General features: G+C 31.0%; 2 protein-coding genes across 3 annotated transcripts in view; both read left to right on the top strand.

Annotated features, from left to right (window-relative positions):
- Positions 1-13,796, top strand: part of LOC106677179 (kinectin) — a 35,961-nt gene extending 22,165 nt beyond the window's left edge. Inside the window, exons 11-16 of the mRNA XM_014414928.3 lie at positions 2,075-2,214; positions 4,182-4,464; positions 6,958-7,080; positions 10,614-10,709; positions 12,351-12,491; positions 13,559-13,796. Of these exons, the coding sequence (XP_014270414.1) occupies positions 2,075-2,214; positions 4,182-4,464; positions 6,958-7,080; positions 10,614-10,709; positions 12,351-12,491; positions 13,559-13,681 (906 nt within the window). The 3' untranslated portion in view covers positions 13,682-13,796. The remainder of the gene's footprint in view (positions 1-2,074; positions 2,215-4,181; positions 4,465-6,957; positions 7,081-10,613; positions 10,710-12,350; positions 12,492-13,558) is intronic.
- Positions 13,797-19,928: 6,132 nt separating this feature from the next.
- Positions 19,929-20,731, top strand: part of LOC106677180 (zinc finger protein 595) — a 28,314-nt gene continuing 27,511 nt past the window's right edge. The window contains exon 1 of one of the 2 annotated variants that reach the window (XM_014414929.3): positions 19,929-20,074. The gene's annotated coding sequence lies outside the window, so the exon portion shown is untranslated. The remainder of the gene's footprint in view (positions 20,075-20,731) is intronic. The other variant, XM_014414930.3, reaches the window with a different exon arrangement.

Raw genomic sequence — 20,731 nt, 5'->3', positions numbered from 1 at the left:
GAGAGAGAGAGAGAGAGAGAGAGAAATTTATTCAATCATGCTGCCCAAATACATCGGGTTGCTATATAACACAGCATACTGATCAATCCGTGATCGGACATATATAAATTTATAAATTACATTTTTTGATATGATACAATAATAATAAGTTACAGAATAAGCTGTCCAAAATGAAAGACAAAGTTGATAAGATGGAAAAAATAAATGCAATTTATAAGATAGATTGTAAAAATTGTGAAAAAGTATACATTGGTGAAACATCTAAAAAACTGGAAACTAGAATGAAGCAACATGCAACCAATTGTATAAATGTTAAAAATATATATTGCACAGCTCTGGCCTACCACAGCATAAAATTGAATCATGAATTCAACTTTGAAAACCCAAAAATAATAGATACAGCACAAAATACAAAAAGCAGAAGATTTCTGGAAGACATACATATAACAAAAAACATACAAAACTGAAATTAAACACTTAAATACACATTACGCCGACATTATAAATAGACTCAAAATATAAACATAAAAATCAGAAGAAATAAATGGGTTTAGAAAAAAATCACTAAGTTTTATGTAAAATACAAAGCAGGACTTGAAAAAAACAGGGAGGTAACCGAACAGCACACTGGACATGAGATAAGGTCCAAAGAGGTAGCAAGAAATATAGAGTAATGGTTGTGCTAAGGAGAAGTGAAGAATGTACAAATAAGTAATGGTAGAAAAGTGAAAGATGTGACATGATTTCCTATTTGAAATTCAAATTATGAAAAATTATGAGGTGAATATAATTGTATGAATTATAATACATATGGATGATTGTTATTATGGTGGATTATTACTGTTGTAGGTTTAAAGTACATGAATATGGGACAGTGCTCCAGAAACATTGTACTATAATAAGATAATTTAAAATAAATTACATTCATTTGGAAGTTTATTATCCTTAACAAATTTTTATGAATTGACTTACCAGACTTCCTAAAGAGAAAATCCAGAATAAAATTGATCATATAAAGTGGCACTTTCACTTTAGAACTTGTTCAATTTTAACAAAAAAGTTGCTGTAACATTCCAGGCCTACATTTGCCCTAAATATGTAATTTCACTTTCATATGATTTTTCTTTGTTTTGAGCTAGGCTGTTCACACGCAAGCAAGGACATGCATATGTGCTCGCACACACCCACACCATTATGGGAAACCTCGTTATTTAGACTTAAAGGACCTCAAAATGTGTATTTTCTGTTGAAAACTCAATTTTTAAATTTTTTACTATAGTAATACTTACTATTACTGTATATTTCATGCTTAGGTAAGTGAAAGTAAAAAAAATAAAAATAATACTGTTCTTATGTGAAATATTAGAAAAGCATCACTATTTGAATTAGAGTGTAAAAAGTCATATTATTTAACTGTTTCTCAAAGAAAATTGTTAACAAATAATCACCAAATTGATGTAGTAATATGTGCATTGGAAAAGGCGATATTGAGATACATTGTAATATGTTTTGGGACTGTAATTAACTCAATTGTTTTTCATTAAGACAAGGGTATACAATCCTATAGTACTACAATAATATCTGAATAGAATATGGTCCGGGTGCAGTAAAAAAAAACTCAAATAGTAAACGGGTATACTATTTTAAAAATATAAGTAGATGGTCAGGGTTGCAGTCAAAAAAAGAACAAATGGTTTAAAACTATTTTAATGTCCGACGTTTCGCCCCACTTTGCAGGGCTTCATCAGGGCTGTTCAAAGCGAACGGTTGAACAGTATACTATTTTTAAATTTTATATTATTATATGGGTATACTATTTTAAAAATAGTATATCCATTTTGCTATTTGAGTTTTTTTGACCGCACCCGGACCATATTCTATTCATCTATACACATGGTCAATCAACAATCTTCCAGTACTACAATAATATCTTGTTGAATAATTTCAATTAATATAATAATTTAAAAATGAAATAATTAGATTAATTTGTATATCAGTGTATATTATATTCATATTTAATATATATATCAGTGTGTATTATATTCTGTATCAAAATTCATATCTTGTGTTTTAGCTATCATTATACTGTGTAGAAATTCAAAAGCTGAAAGAAGAAATTGATGCTAAAAGTTTGAAATTAGCCGAAGTTAAAAAAAATGGAGATGTTTCTGAAAGTTATGATAACCAACATGATCCTTTACAATGTGACTATCTGTATGTATCACGTTAGTTAATTTTTTTTAAATATATAGTTTACTTTTACTGAATTCAACTAATCAGTGTTTGATGCATGCAGTTTATCTTTTAATTTAAACACATATATAATTTTCCATTTCTGGTTTGTAATTATAACATATGCCTTTTTTTATCCCCCATTAAATTTAACTTTTATATTCACAAAATTTAATCTATACATTTTAAATTAATTCATTCATTCATTCATTATATTGCTAATTCCTAGCAGTATGGAATTAATTCCCTCTTGGGCCCGTTAATATTTATTTCATGGGAGACTGATATGCGAAAAGTACTAACAGATCTATTAGCCAGACTATTCCTCTCTCCCACTAATAAAAGTATGAGTACAGCTTCAATAATTCTAAGTAATTGACATTTGTCATCTTTAAAGTCCTTGAAAAAATAAAAATAGATATATTACGAATGTATTACTTATAAATAGATTTTTTTTTGTTATTTCTTTATTGAAATTTACAACTGTATTAAAGTTCAAAACAAAGCTGAAAAAAAGTAAATGTGAACCATGGCGTAATGATATAACACAGATTGGTAGTATTCCAATATTTCTACTTTAGAAGGTCTTGAGACCATCTTTTTTTCAGACGCCTAGAAGGATAATCAGAGGAAACAGGGCTAGAAACAAGTGAGTTTAAGTGTTTATCACGGAGGGATTAATATCGGGTTTGTGCCAAATTGGCAACATATGTAATCATGAAGTCATTATGAATGAGGTGAGGGAGATTGAGGATTCTATGAAGGATTGAATACAAGAAAAATTCAATGTTTTTTTTCCGCCAAAGAAGCACTGCCGTCACAGAGGGCCTATTGTACGCCGTCCCTCCTCTGCTCAAAACAGGCCAATTGCCTTTGCAATTCTGGACACTGTGTAACTTGCTACTACATCACATCTAAAAATGATGTGGTAGGGTGTCCATCCTTCCTGCAGAACCTGCAGATAAGGGACTCTATTAGTCTTATTTTATAGAGATGCTTATTTAGCTGACAGTGTCTCGTGTATAGACCTGTCACCCATCTTAAAATACTCCTATCCATGTTAAGAAGACAATTACAAATTTAATAATTTAATAATTTTTAGATATCTCTTTTTATAATAATCTTTTCGGGCAGGATCCCTTGAAAAACATTTTTGATTGTTCCAGTCCTCTGGTATTTCTCCAGAGTAACCCAGTCTTGCTTTCATTCATTTTGATGTGCCTTTTGCATGGCTGAGACTAATCCCACATATAGGGTCAGGTGTAAAAGGACCGGACCCTGATCCTTTCCTTGCTCATTACCTTTAACGCCTTTGTGTCCAGGCACCCATTCCACCCGCACCTTGTTGGCCAAGGAGAGAGAGTTTAAGTTAGCCTTACACTCCTCCACCAATTTAGAGCGGGTTACATAGTTACCCAGCGCATAAATGGCTGCCTGACTATCGGTAAAAATTGTAACTAGTAGCCTATCTCTCGTGTCCTCTTTTATTAAATTCTGTGCACAGACATTTATTGCAAATACCGCAGCCTGGAATAGTGTGATGTGCTTTCCTAACGAGATGGATATGCCTTGATTAGGCATATTAATTGCCTTGATTAGAATTTTCTTATTAATTGTAATATCAGATCATTTGTCTAAGAAGTGCTGTAACAGTCACAATCGACAAGCAGTTTCCTGTCTTTACAGTCTTTTGTATGAATTCCTAGTTAATTGTTTGTCAGAAATTAATTTTGCTTAAAGACCTCAACAATTTTTAGATATCTCTTTTTATAATAATTTTTTCTAGCTGCTTATTCAATCAGTGTAAATTTGCGTTAGATTATATGCTTATAAAACCATCAGTTATAAAGCAAATGGTTTTCTTTTTTAATTTTTAATACTGTAATATATTTCTTACAAGTATGTATTACATAGATTATATCTTTAATTATTCTGTTAAATTGTTTTAGGTTAAATGAAAAAGAAGCTTTATTAAAACATTTGAATATAGAGTTAGATAAAAAAACAGAGTCTCTAAATGAGCTTAGTCAGGAATTAAAAAAAGTTAATAGTGAAAACAAGAAACTCTCTACATATGTCGAAGAAGCATTAAAAGAAAATTCTACCTTAAAAGCTAATCAGATTAGTGAACTAGAAGAAACGATTAGTCAATTAAAAAAGAATATTTGTGAAAATAATAGTGAACTATTATCATTAAAAGTTGACATAGAGAAATATAAAGAAAGGAATAATGTGAGTTTTAAAATATTTTTATTCTACTTTAATAAATATTTTTTATGTTACACTTTTATGCACCTTTTGTTGCAATGTTCAAAGAATGAGATAACCATACTGTTTAAGTTATCTCAGGTTATAACGTGGTATCTGCCATCATAATTTCTAACTGCATGGGATTGAGGGAGTAATCCTTTTCAATCAGAAGTGATATTCCCTATATGGAAGTATTTGTATATAGCGGAATATTTCCCATTTCATCAAACTTGCAAGGCTGACTAACAGTTTACCTTCTAAAAGGATTCTAACCGAGCCCCATTTTAGTCATTGTTAAGTTGGAAGGCCAAGGCTGCAGTGGGCAGATTAGATGACCAATAACACAAAAGAGTATTTGAACGTGCAAAACTGGATGGCAGTAGCACAAAACAGAGGTGCATGGTAGTTGCTGCTAAAAGAAGCCAGGATCCTTCATGTGTTTTGAATAAGGCTCTTTATTTATCGCTTAAATGTATCATTTCAATTAATAATACTCTTTAAATAAATTATAAAAAATAAAAATGAGAAATTGACTTTTTTTTAAAACTGGTAATTTAGTTATACCTTTTTTCTGACTAATAATGGCTATTAGTTTTCTTCAAGACAAAGCTTAAATGATGCTTAACACATATACTTAAATTATCTCACAAATATATCACTAGATTATGGGAGCCAGTCCGAAACTGTAATATTCATATCTTCCAAGTAATCGGTGTCAGTTCTTGTGGTGTGAGAAAATGAATTATTGTGCATTAAAATTAGCCAATCCCTAATAAATAGAGCAAAAGGATCATAGCTTAAAGGACCACTTCCTTGAGCAGTCAGAGCCCCATTACCAATAAATATCAGTTTAGTTTGAGTGTGGATAACCATAAATTCCTGGGAAGGCTGTGACTTATGAAGATTACAATGTTACAAGGTGTTCAGACCGAAGTGATTAAAACTGCTTCCCATTGCTGATTGAGAAATTATCACCTTTCTGTCACAACACACTACAGATCAATGCTCCCTCAGTCCTTGCCATATGATCTGCGATCACTTTTCAAAATATGCCTATTTATCATTCATCTCTCATCATTCCAGAAATTCAAAAATTCACTCATCCTTGATTTATTTTGTATATTTGTTAAAATAATTAATGTGTGGAGAAATATTTCAATAGTTATTTAGTGGAGACCATCATCATTATCGTTATTTTTAACAGGGTAAATGCTAGTTTCATTCTTATTTTGTTTGATTATGGCCTGGATCATGGCAGAAAGTATTTTAATTATCATTATAAAATACCAAGTATTTTGTGTTTTTAAAATGCAGCGTATTTTAATAATTAAGTACTCAATTTGTTTACGGAAAAAATATTTCTAATACAAAATACTTATGTCTCAAGTTGTCTTGGTTTTATAATTTATTTTGTTTATTTTAGCTACAAAATAAAATATGAAATAAAATATAAATACATTCTTGTATTTTTGAAATAAAATATAAATACATTTTTTGTATTTTCAAAAGAAAATACTTTTACAAACACTATATTTTATATTTTACTTCTCAAAATATATTTTATTTGGTATTTTAAAATATTTCATTTGAAATTCTGTCCAGGTGTATTCTAACTAAACTGTTAATTGAACTTTGAACTATTATATCTTAGTCGTGCATATTATTCTTTGGGATAATTCACAAGACAATAGTAAATTATCCCTTAACAGCTCAGCTCATTTACACAACAAATTAATTTTATTGCTAATTTAACAACTTTCTTTTCTGAAAACATTAGTTCATCATTTGATCAGTTATATATAACATTTTATATATAACAAATAGTGACTTAATATTAATAACGATCCCTGTAATAACAAGCCTATAATAACAATCACTGTAATAACAATCCCTATTAAATTTAAGTAGCACTAACAAGTAAAAAATAATTATTGTTATAAACCTATTTAATAATAAGACATGGAGAACATTGGGTTATTATGCAAATAAACCATTCAGGATATAATTTTTCAAGTAAAAGAAAAACAAAATTATCCTACAAGCTAAGAAAACTATACATTATAATGGTAACAATAAACATAGCAATATTAAGTCTTCAACCAACAAGAAAAATGGTTATGAACAAAATTCAACATTTCTTCACCAAAATAAAAAGATGACCAAACCACTATTACCAAAGATCCTCCGTCACATGGGTTTTATAAACACAACTACAGGCACCAAATGTTTAAACAAACTGTATTTAAAGTAACTGTTTGATCACTGAAATCTGCTTATATTATCAATATATCAATGAGCGTCTTGCAGCTTACACAAGATCAATAATGAGTATTTATATTATTAGAGTGTATTAGACGTTTCAATTGGCTAATAATTGAAACATAATTTCCTCCTGTAAAATTAATTCATAATGTTGTTTTAAATATAGAAGTTTTATTTGCAAGTTTACTAATAGTCTTTGTTAAATTTTTAAAGGAACTACGAAATAAAAATTGGAAACTAGTTGAAGCTCTTAAAGAGAGAGAAAAAGTGTTAGAGAATAAACTAAAGTCTGAAGAAACTTTTCAAAATAAATTAAATTTTGAGGAAGTTGAAAATGTAAGTAAACTATAAACTAATTCATCTTATATTGATAATTTTGTATTGATTCTGATTTATAAGAAATTATGAGATTGTTTTTTCATTTAACCCACAGTGACCCATGAGGATGTTTTGGTGTTCTTAACCATTTTATTAATTTATTTATTTTTTTTTTTTTAAAGTTGCATTCACCATTTTCGTATGGATAAGTTTATTAGTAAAATATTGAACAGGGTATTTAATATAAAAATTTGACTAATAATGTTAGTGGGTCTGACAAACCACCTGTTGCATTGGGTTAGGTTTAAATAGTATACATTTATGTAATAAAAATATTTTGTTTCTTGTTTCCCTATAAAGATTTGAAATAACTATTTTGGTTTTACAGACTTTTTTCCACATATTATGAACTTTAATTATTAGTTTTGTCTCGGGGTAGTCCCCAAACAAATATTGGGTCATTTCATATGAAAAGTCTGTTTTTATTATTTTAGTAATTCAAAGTGAGATTAGTGAACTTTTGTTGTTTGCTACATTTATGTTTACAGATTATAATGAGTCGTTATTAATCCCCCCCCTTTTTTTAAAATAATATTTACTATCATTCCAACTGATTGCACATTGTTTAGTATGCAATCAACTATGACCACGGAAACTCACAATTTTCGAGTAATTTTTTTTTTATGATGTGAAACTTGGACAGCAAGAAACATTGCCATGGCGTTGTAATGAACTGACCATTAATCGGTGGTTTGAGAAATTTTTGGCTGCTGACACAGATTTGGATGACCAACCCAGAGAAAGACCTTCACCAGCAATTGACAAAGATGAATTTAGGCTTAGGGAAGGAAACCCTTACCAAATAGTTAGAGTACTTGCAGCACAACTGAATACAAGTGTGTCAACAGTTTCTGAACACTTAAAGACCATTGTTAAAGTTAAAAAGTTAGAGATATGCGTTTCACTGCTTACTAGATAAAAAAATGCGCCTTTTCTCACATATGATGAAAATTGGATTGTATATGACAAGTGTCAGTCAAGTCAGTGGTTAAATATCAATGAAAAACTGGGACACATGCCAAAATGGAATTTGCATCCTAAAAAATTATTGGTTTATGTGTGGTGGTAAATGGAAGAAATAATTCATTTCTCCTTTTTACTCAGAGATGAAACCATCACATAGACATGGTACTGCAGTGATATAACTAAAAAAAAAAAACTATTTTACGAAGTTCTTCTTCACCCACCTTATTTGTGAGAATTATCTCCAACAGATTTCCATCTGTTGAATGGGGAAATTGAATCAGAAATGGGGACAACCTCCTTAAAGATAAAATTTTTGATAATGGTTTTCTGGTCAAAAACATATTTTCTGACTTCATTTCTTTACAAAACCCTGAATTTTTCAGTTCTGGGATTAAATTGATAACACAGGGAAAATATTCAGAAAATGAGGGTAAATATTTTGAATAAAAATGTTTTGATTTCGTAAAGTTGGTTTGCTAAATATCCTTTCCTGTGAAAACTGACATTTCATTTGAAACAATCCAATAGGGTTAATCACTTACATAGTGATATCAATTTTAAAATCGATGGAATTTTCATTTTCTACATATCCGCAAACATATAAAAGAACTCTAATATGTTAAATATCAGAAATGTTTAAATAAATCAATAGCATTTTTATTTTATTCATCCCAGGAAATATATAAAGGGTCTCTAATTATGTAAGAAATCATAAAAGTTAAAATAAATTGATACACGATCTAAAAATTGATAGAATTTTAATTTTCTTGTTCTCAGCAAACATGTAAAAGGACACTAGTAAGGTACAAATCCAAGGAGACAAAATAAATCTAAATGCAGACATGCAATCTTATAATCAATAGCATTTTTATTGTATATATCTCTGAAAAATTAAGGGACCGTAATATGTTAGAAATCAGGAAAGTTGAAATAAATTGAAACTCATATATATAAGCGCATATATATATTGGGTTGTAAAATAAGTTTGTAGCATTTTTCAATATTTCAATTTTATCCTCTCTGTGTTTATAAAATCATGTTTACTTGGTCAATAATATTTATATATTCTAAAAAAGGATTAGTTAAGGTGCTTTTATGCATCAGTTTCAACCGAGATTCCTTATCTTTAAGTGATATTTTGCTTGCTCAAAATGGAAGAGAAAAAAATTCATTTTCGTCATTTAATGATTTGATTTGATTCGTCATTGATTATTTTAAAAAAGACGGTTAAAAAAATTTGCAGTGTATATGCCTCAAGAGAAAGCACCGTCCGTAAGTGGTTTGCTTGGTTCAGAACTGGAAATTTTGACTTGGTAGAGGCAAAGCGCTCACGTCGCCCATTAACTGTTGATGATGACCAATTTCAAGCATTGGTCACAGACAACCCTAACTCTACGAGACAGGATATCACAGAAATGCTTAACATATCTCATGTAAGTGTCTCAAATCATTTGTCCCATAATCGCAAAGGCATAATTTTCCATCATGATTAAATCCGTCCTTATGTGTCTTTGCAGACCCAGCAGAAATTATTGGAGTTTGGCTGGGATGTGATCCCCCACCCACCCTATTCACCAGACCTTGTCCCAACATATTTTCACTTATTTCGGGCCCTTCAAAACTCTCTTAACAGGAAACATTTTAATTTGCTCAAGGACTGCAAAACGCACATAAAGGAGTTCATTATGCAAAAATCTGAGAAGTTCTGGGAGGACAGAATTAAAAAATTATCCTGAGAGATGGCAATATGTAATAGATCAAAATGGGTCATATATAATTGGTTGAAAATATTTACAAGAATCTGAAGTTTTTATTGAAATCATCAGTAAAAAACACTACAAACTTATTTTACAACCCAATACAAACATATTTGTGGGAAGATATGTGTGAATGTAGAAATATTTATAGATTTTTAATGCTATTGATTCTATTTCAATTGGCAGTAATCTGACCCATTTTGAATGCAATTATTTATTATGTGAGCAACACCTCCAACACCAACCATTCCTTTTAAGCTGGAGCCAGTTAACTTAGTGTGTAAGTTATTTCATCCAGTAAAAACATGTATTTTTAATCATTTATTTCATTCTTATATAGAATTCGGGGAGTTAGCTCACAGAAATGTTAAATGCTGTGTTGTCATAGAGTAAAACCTATTTCATCCTATTCAGTAAATTATATTTACCTCTAACCTCGATTTCAATCAAATTTCTTGTCATCATAAATTTCTATATTATGGATATAATTTTTCTTTTAAGGACGAAGTAAAATAGGAAAGCTTGATTTTTTTGTAAATGGATTTGAAAATATCCTTTTAAAAAAAAGATGGATTCAGTGATCCTTTCAAGAGAATACTTAAGTGCTGTAGGATGAATAATTAAAAAGAAGTAGAACACTGTCTAAGGAAAAAAAAAAAAGGACATCTGGTCACTGTAGTTTTGACCTACTCTAATCTGTACTAAATATTATATATAAATTAATATTTACAATTTAGCATGTATAAATATAATTTATTCTTTTTCCAGGGAGGACAGTGTCATAAAGCTGTTGATGAAATTAAGAATAATGTGAACACATTTATTCACCGTTTATTTCCAAATATTGAAATGCAAGAACATAGAGTAAGACATCTTCACTGAAATAAATTACTTTTTATATGTTTATTGTGAATATGTTTGACTGTACTTAAAAATTTATTTTTCATGATTGTATCATGTCTGTACTATTCTAATGAGATGATAATTGAGGAAAAATTAAGGTACTTTTGTTGCTAGATGGTAATTAAGGTTTCATATTTGAGAAAAAATATTTCTAGATTCTAATAAATTTATATTTGAAGACTTTTTGTGATTATTAACCATCATATAGTGCATAGAGTACACCACACCACTTATGACTTTTTTTGTTTATTTAAGGAGGGGGGCCCTTGTTCACTTTAGAAGAGTAGAAGTGGTTTGTACATATTTTAATTATTTAGTGAAATCTTATTTCTAACATGCCATAATGACAGAAATGAGGTAAAACATTAGTTTTAACTTATTGTTTTTATTATTTTACTAGTCAAATAATTGAGTAGAAAATTATTTAATATGGATTCAATTAGTGTGTTACATGAGCACTAAAAGATTTTCATTTCTGTTGGCCTCCATCAGATTAAACAATTAAAACACGTGGAAGGAATGGAAATTGTTGGATAAATTAATTAGGATTAAAAACATTTTTGACTTATTTATATACTACTATAAAAATAAAACCTATGTGTCTTATAGTTTTATCACTATCGAGGAGAAGGTAGAAGTACATCAAGATAAATGTAGCTTCATTCAGTATATCTATATAATAAAACCCTTAGGTATTTCGTAACATGTTTGTCAAAGGTGTCTCTAAATCTGCACAAATTTTCAGTATTAAGGTTACTATATACCCTACTCGTGTCCATTTCCAGCTTATATTAAAAGAAATTGCGTGGTTAGAGTTCTAATACTTTTAACAGTTACTTGAAAATAAGGGGTCATTAATAAAAATGTATAAATAAATAAAAACATTGTTGGCTGTACTTACATAAACGTCATACAAATAAAAAACTAGTATTGAAATTCATTAATCCTTTATTTTAGTTTTTATCTATAATTCTATCAATATCAGATAGCTTAAAATTATTTGAAACTCAAAATTATTGTCAATTTAAATTTTTTTTTTCAAATAGCTCTGACTTGTTTGAAATATTTAGTGATGAATCATTAAAATTGTCAGCATTTTTAAAGTTCGTAGCATTTCCTTAGTCTAGCATTTGCATTGTTTAAACTTATAGGTACCTTTTATGCATCTTTATTCATCTGATAGAGATTTTAAAATGTATGATTTCTCTACTTAGCCTTGATTAAGCTAAAAAAATAGGTGATCGACAAATGCAGAATCCCATGCTTTTACTCAATCTTTTTACTGTCAATTTTGACTCTTCTACTGCACCGAATTCAACTTTAAGTTACTAATTTTATGAAGAATTTAATTATTTATGGAATAAAGTTTACACTAGGGTGCACTGCTTTAACGTTATTGGGCAGATAATGAAAAAGCCTGAAAATTTAGGGATTTCGTCATCCTCTACTTAACTTATACCATTATCTGATGTTAAATGGACAGATTAAAACAATTTCCAGCTTACCAATACTTACTTCCAACCAGGATTCCAGATTATATATTTTTTTTCTTTAAGTATTCCATTTCAGGATTTTTTTTACTAATAATTTTTTTTATTACAGGGTCAATTTAATGATTGGTTAAGGTCTGTTGAAGATGCTGTTAATGCAAGTAACTCTAAATATTGTTCTGAAGATTTACAGTTACAAAATACACAACTACAGTCATTAGTAGCACATTATAAAACTATAATATCCGATACCGTAAGAACTCATTTATACAAATATTTATTTTATCATAATTAAGTGCTGAATGGTTTAATTAAATAAACTATTGGTATATTCTGTTGAATATCAAGGAAAGTAGGTCTTGAATTCATGATTAAAAAAATTATATAACTGAGGTTATAAAATTTAAATAGCTTGCTGACGTTCTTAATGAGTCATAATTAATTTCATTTTAGTACCTTCTAGATTTTCCCAAGTTGTTGATTAATTTTGTCTCATCTATATGTATTAAGTCAACTTTAACAGAATTGTAATATTGATTTTCAGGACCGTAAAAAATGACACTCATTTAGAGACTTTAAAATTGCTATAAAAAATGTTCAAACATTATGTGATCACTTTAGAGTGTTTCCTTCACAACTTTACATACATACTTACACAAATTAAACTGATAGTACAAAGATTATAGATGAAAGACCTAATACTTTCTTTTTATTTTTTTTACCTTGAATAATGCTTTGGAAGAGATAGTGGATATATTTTCTGCTTCATATCCAACATGGTATTACTGTATTGTTGAATTTTACAGACAGTTTATTGATTGTCAATCTTTTATATCAGATAGGGTTGGATTTATAAATAAATCCATATTCATATCTTCATATTGAGATGAAGCTTGTTTTCACCATAAATTAGTGGTATTTTATACCATTCTGATTCATATCCAACATGGTATTACTGTATTGTTGAATTTTACAGACAATTTATTGATTATCAATATTTTATATCAGATAGGGTTGGGTTTAAAAATAAATCCATATTCATATCTTCATATTGAGATGAAGCTTGTTTTCGCCTTAAATTAGTGGTATTTTATACCATTCTGATTCATATCTAACATGGTATTACTGTATTGTTGAATTTTACAGACAATTTATTGATTGTCAATCTTTTATATTAGATAGGGTTGGATTTATAAATAAATCCATATTCATATCTTCATATTTAGATGAAGCTAGTTTTCGCCTTAAATTAGTGGTATTTTATTAATGTCAAATGGATACTTGTGAGAGGAAAGCAAAATGTATTGTTTTTCTTTGCAGGAAGACATGTTATATAGGCTTCAAAACCACATAGAAGTAGAGGAATCTAAATGGAAAGAAGAGATGGGTAATTTGCAGAAAGAGCTGGAAAGTCTCCGTAGTTTACATGGAAATTCTGTGTAGTAGTATGAAAATGATTGTATAAATTTTGTACTTGTATAACTCTGTAAGTTATTACATGTATATAATATACGTATATGTGTGTGTGTGTGTGTGTATATATATATATATATATACATATACATATATATACACACACACACACACACACACACTTATAAATAAATTGAATATAATCTTAAATATAAGCTGTTTGTGAACCTGTACATGCATGTGGGCATGTGAGAGTGTATGTGTTTTTATATTTATGCTTATACACACATATATAAGATTATTGTTAAATATAGTGCATATGTATCAATTTATATTTTTAAATATAATAATTTTGCAAGTCCTTTATATATTTTGTGGTTTTTAATTATTAAAATTTTTTATTTTTGCCATTCACAATTTTTGGATATAGGAAACCCATCCACTTTTCCTTTTAATTAGCTCAAATAGTTTATATGTGAATAAGAAAGCCTTATTGATAAATTGCTTACTTGCCAGTGATGACACTCTTAATTGCTGAATGCTTCTTGTATCAATTATGAGTTGAGGGTACCTGACATTAGAAAAAAATTCTGATTGTTTCTCAAAATATACTATTAAGTCTCCACTACCAGTACTCTTGGCCCTTCATGAGGTTTTACTATACTGGTTTAAACCACACAAATATTCCATGCTTATTGAGCTTTCAATTTTATTTTACTATTTATAATCATTAGGATACAATTAAGTTTCACTATAACTTTTCAGATAAATAAAATAATTTAACAAATAAAGATTCTTGAAACTTCTTCAGATATCTCTATAAATTACAATTATTAATAACTTGAAAGCTATTACTGACAAAGACAGGTAACAATGGAACAGTGTTTTCTGTTGCTGAGGTAATAAGAGGTACCCTAGAAGTAACCAACCAACCTATTCTAATCAAAGTGGTTGGTTAGGTTGAGTTCTCATTCAATGGTACCCTCAAGAATTAAAAATCAACCTGTCTAGGCAGGAATCAAACCGACACTGATGCAGACATGAAGTTGCTAAGGTTCAGGAATTGAAGACTGGACAACTGGAAAACTCCTCTTGGTTATGAGAGTTCCGTGCCAAGCTCTCTCACTACAGGAAAGAGGTAGCCGAGACAACGCGTTGGGTATTGACGCCAATTCCACTAATGGAATTCCTCCTCTGGTCAGAAGATCAATTAAATTGTACCCATGCATGCTTGACTAGAGACGAATAAAATTAATTTGAAGAAATAAACAATTAACTCATGTTTGGTGTCACCAATTTAATGTGTGTATGAATTGGAATGATCATCGATATATCAGTAGGAACAATCTTTCTTAATCAAGTTAACAATATTTATTACAGAAAAAATTCAAACAAATTACACCATAATTATCAACAAGTATTGAACCCTTTTTTTAGACCATTTCAAAGAATTTAAAACAAAAATAGAAACACATACCGCTGATTTTGAAAAACAAATTAATTCATATCAATAAAATATATTTCAACTACAGCAAAGTTGGAATCAATGTTTTGATTGTAGTGGCCTGTATAAAATAGTGATAAATAAAACATAATTAACTGAACGAAAATCTATTGCATAAATTACAGTTGAAGTAGGGGGTGGCTGAAACAAGTGTGTTAGTTAATTTTATTAACTATCATATTCACTTCTATGGTCCATGATAATGCACATTTAGCGCCTGTGCACAAAATGTACTATCTGAAGAGTGCCCTAGTAGGTGACCCCGCTTCACTCCTGACAGGATTTTCCTTTGATACTGGCTTTTAAGAACTTACTTGGAAAGCACTGATTAGGGAATATGATAATTCACGTGTCCTTGCATCGAGATGCTTACAAAGGGTTTTGATTCACAAATGTCACCCTTCCGATGGTGAATATGCAAGGTATTCATCTTACTTGGTCGAGGTAGGCGAAGGGATCGAATCTTTTCGTGCATTAACCCTGGAAAATGAATCCGACGTAATTCTGTCCACATTGGCTCTAGCATTGGACCCTACCACCAGACGGAACTTCAAGCTTTCCCACACCAATAGCGAGTTCCCCTCCGCGAATTAAGTTATCGTGTTCGTGAGGCAGCGATTGACGATGGCCTGCAAACTTTCTCCTGAGCTTGAAATGTAGCCACGCTCAGACGATTCACGCACTAGGCCTACTGACAGGGAGAAGTACGGTGCCGCCCTGCTTGCCAGCCATGACAGTCCGAGAGATTATGTATCTTCGGAATTACCCGGGTCTCCACCTAGACACATGACTCCCAGAAACCCATTGGAAAGATCAGGGCATCGCCAGTTGCACAATACTTCTCCGTGCGCAAAGTCTACTTCCCTCGCCAAAGAACCTTGTCCCAGTTGTAATGGGCGACATCTCTTGGGCGGTGCTTTAAATTCCTTGCTCTGAGCGTGTTGCTTATGGAAAGTCGTTCTTTCGGAAATCTCTGGAAGTCCAGCGACTTTAGAAGTCATAACCGTGACTTATGCAGATCTCATAACACTCCTGAAGCACTAATGGGCACTGCATGCGCCACATTGAATGGATCCAAACCTTCTGCGCATGCATGGCTGTTACTGGATTTCGGGAGGCATACATTTATCACTACTAAGCTCGCAACCGGAATTGGAAGTCCAATGCAGCCCTTTGATGGAAGAATTGCTGGTTTAGGAGGTATTCTTGTTGACGATATCAAGGGTTGGATTTAGGCTTCGGTCCACTATTGATGACAACACAAATTTCAAGGTCCACGAACAGATTACTTCTGACATGCCATCCCGACCGGTTCCTTCTGACGTTATGAAAGAGTTATCCCATTATGCACTGCCTGATCCTTCTCTTGTTGTCCCCTGTCTCCCCTGATGACATTACTCACGGAGAAAGACACAATACTACGAAACTGAAAAGGATGTCATCAGACAATGTACGAATATATATCAAAAGTAATACAATTTAATAGGTTGTTTTATTTTTAGTTATTTATTTCTTTTTTGCACATTAAACTTTATTGGTTCATTTTTTTGCTAATCTAATCGAGTCAAAAAATGGAGCGTTAGCATAGCACGTTTTTTCTTGCAATTTCCTTATTTTAAAAAAAATCGTTGGTCACTTACTGATGTGTCAATTTTCATCCAAAGTTTAACGTTGGGCTTAGTGTTACACATATTCCCGAGAAGAGTGATGAGAACATCAATATCTACAAGAGATTCTATAACATTTTCACATTAGACACGGCTGGGAACAATAATCATTCTAGTGTCTACTTCAACGAGGGAATAATACAATGATGGCACATTGAACTTATTAATTATATTGTTTACTGACGAAAAGTAATAGCAGTCGTTTTTATTTGTGACATACAAATTTAATGTTATGAAATTTGCAGCATGTACATGATTGCTCCACTCTCCTATTTAAAATGGTTTAAACAGTGCTTTGAATTCATCCCTCCTCAAATCTTTCAGGAAATAAGAGGTCATAGTGTATTTGCTGCCACTTTTGTGAAAAACTCCTTTGCTCACCTTTTGTCTGTGCCAATCTGCAATTTTTTATTATTTAAATGAAAACTAATATACTAGTCAAAATTAATGAGTCTGCCAACAATAGTTTGAGGCAATAAATCATGAGGCTGCTGTTCAAAACTTAAGTACATTATCAATAAGGACTCTATATATTTATAACTTATCTATGTTGAACGCGGGGGTGCTGTACACAAATAAAATGTTTTTACTGTTTTATTAGTTACGGTTAAATAACATAAAACGTTCTTTTTGTAGTGAGAACCACAGCACACACAACTAAGCCTAGTGGCAACTACCGACTGTTAACTATGGGAATGAGCCAAGACCAAGTACATAACGGTTAGAGAACTACAATCTATATATTCCCTGTTTGCCACAGAGAAACATGTATACAATAAAAAATGAATTTTTACATCTCACTTTAACAATTTACAATAATAAAACACCTAATAGAATATTATTTAAAGTAGAGTCAATTTTCTAAAACAGGGGATCTAATTTTTTTATATTCAATAGTCCCCGAGATACACTTTTTAAAAAGAAACATTTTATCATGACAAATCTGCAGTTAGTGGATTTATTTTGGGAAAGCTTTATCTCAAGATCATTAATGTACAGATTTCCGATAGCACTCAAAACGACTACCGCCCACCTAAATATGGCTCAGCTAGATTTACAAATTAAAAGAGTGCTAAGAGACGGAGAAGGCATGGTCTGTCGTGAAGAAGAGAAAAATGATCTTAACCTAGTTCCAATATCAGAATAGGCAGTAGGTTACATGAATAAGTCAATAAGATGGAATAAGTAAGATACAAAACATTATAGAATACAAAATAAGGTCAGTAGGCAACTAAAAAATGAACCAATAAAGTTTAATGTGCAAAAAAGAAATAAATAACTAAAAATAAAACAACCTATTAAATTGTATTACTTTTGATATATATTCGTACATTGTCTGATGACATCCTTTTCAGTTTCGTAGTATTGTGTCTTTGTCCGTGAATAATGTCATCAGGGGAGACAGGGGACAACAAGAGAAGGATCAGCCAGTGCATAATGGGATTACTCTTTCATAACCTCAGAAGGAACCGGTCGGGATGGCATGTCAGAAGTAATCTGTTCGTGGAAATTGAAATTTGTGTTGTCATCAATAGTGGACCGAAGCCTAAATCCAACCCTTGATATCGTCAACAAGAATACCTCCTAAACCAGCAATTCTTCCATCAAAGGGCTGCATTGGACTTCCAATTCCGGTTGCGAGCTTAGTAGTGATAAATGTATACTGCCTCCCGAAATCCAGTAACAGCCATGCATGCGCAGAAGGTTTGGATCCATTCAATGTGGCGCATGCAGTGCCCATTAGTGCTTCAGGAGTGTTATGAGATCTGCATAAGTCACGGTTATGACTTCCAAAGTCGCTGGACTTCCAGAGATTTCCGAAAGAACGACTTTCCATAAGCAACACGCTATGGTGTTTGGTGCTGCAAAACTTACAAGTGTATTCTCAGCGGCATTATGAAGCTTGATGCCCCGATCTCAGACAATTCCGACACAAAACAGAAGACTTGACTAAATCGTAACGTTCCTGAGGGGTCAGAGCTAGGAATTTAAAGGTACAAGTTTAGGTAATTAAATTAAGAAGTTTCTGATCAAATTTCATGAGTAAAGGTTGAATTTACACATTATGTAGTACTATTTCTGTGAATTTTTATTATCTACCACCTACTTTGCTGATTCTTTCATTTCGCCTATCTTTATTGTGTTTATTTTTATCTTGCGTATCTTTGAGTGGTATTTTTCGTGCCTTAAACAACAGAACAATTTCTTAAAATAATTGAGAACTTTTAGGACGGTCATCAGAACTCTAACAATTTAGTGGATGGGGGGGACTTTACAGAAGTCCCGTACCTTTCTGTGTGAGTGCGGAGCTTTGTTGGGCACTTTGTGGCGTGAGTTAGCTAGGAAAATTTCTTCGTATACAGTTTATATTTTCTTTTATTTTAGTTAATGTATGTTACTATTTGGCGAACCCTCAATTAGCCTCCCTGCGATAGAAACAGATGTTAATGTACTAACTCTTTATTGATATTATGAATTAGGCTTTTGTAATACATTAAGACTATAAAGTGAAATACGAGGAAAAGATGGTTGGGGTGCGGTCAAAATAAAACAAAAATAAGTTAATGTAACTTATTTAATTGTGCCAACGTTTCGGCTAGAGTTTCTAGCCTTCATAAAGTGGAATAATAATAAGACTACAGAATTAACATAATTATCTTTTACTTTACTTTGTACAAACCGTCGCTTAACCCTTTTTTTCAGGATCATAATATCATAGAATAATATTCACCATTAATTATCACTAGAACTTTCTACAAACTGTCGCGGATAAGCTTTAAACTACTATGCAGCCCCATTCAATAATTAAGTATAGTGACGTCTCCTTCAACATTACTTTCTATTATACATTTGTTTCAAATAGTTTTATTTTCATATTTAATTTGTAAAGCATAATCACAATAAAAAATAATGAATCAGTATTGGTCTTAAATAGTGTGGTATTTAATAATCTTTAAAAAAAAAGGTGCTGCATACTAAGATTTTATACACATATAATTAATTAAACAATTTATTTTATACTTACCTCGTTCATTAAGCTTTGTTATCGATGTAACTTGAGCAGTATGCTTTTCATCACATTGGTTTTAAACATGAAAACATAGGGTATGGCTACACTGCGCAGAGGTAGCTGTTATCATTGAACCTACCCCAAATATTTGGATTGATTTATTGTTTACTTGCAACTCGTGTAGTTTGTGCTTCTCGTTTCAGGAATTCAACATTTGAATTAACTGATGAAAACGTTTTAAGGTAGGTACAATCTAATACTATTTTCTTGATAGGACGATTCAGGTTTGTGGTTCCTCAATTAGTGAATATGAAATCAAGAGCTCATATGTTTCTGTTTTAACCGTCCATGTGAGATAGCAGTGGCAGTGATCCTATAAGACATAACTAGCAGCTCCTAAGCCGTTGTTTAGTTGTGGGAGTTGTGATGTATTTTTGAGTCGTACAACTTTTCGGTAGTAGTATTTCAAGTTATGAATGCAGCTATTGGGATCTTTACATGCATTATTGTGTTTCTTCCTGATTTTTTCCTTGTTCCTGATTGAATTAAGTTATTGTTATTATTTAAATTCCTTGTTAGTTGCATTTAAGTGATATTGTTATAACTTTAAGATTTTTTGTAAAATAGCTAGTTATTGGATGTTCTTAAGCTCGTTTATAAATATTTCTTTGATAAATCAGATTCTTTCATTCTCGGTTAACTCATTTTTATTCTAAAAGTGAACTTCTGGCTGTTTCTTTTAGTTTCTTTTTTGTATGTATTTATAAGGTTTTTATATTAAGTTATTGTACTATTTTTTATTTTTGTGTTTGCAAACATAGATTCTAATGAACAAAGTAGCCTCTAAACTATTTTAATTATTTATCTCTCTCTCTCTCTCTCTCTCTCTCTCTCTCTCT

Source organism: Halyomorpha halys, unplaced genomic scaffold, assembly GCF_000696795.3.
Source record: "Halyomorpha halys isolate HHAL.00 unplaced genomic scaffold, Hhal_1.1 Scaffold90.1, whole genome shotgun sequence".
In the NCBI taxonomy this organism is placed as follows: domain Eukaryota; kingdom Metazoa; phylum Arthropoda; class Insecta; order Hemiptera; family Pentatomidae; genus Halyomorpha; species Halyomorpha halys.
Note: the sequence above shows the minus strand (reverse complement) of the source record. Positions and strands in the feature narration are given on the sequence as shown.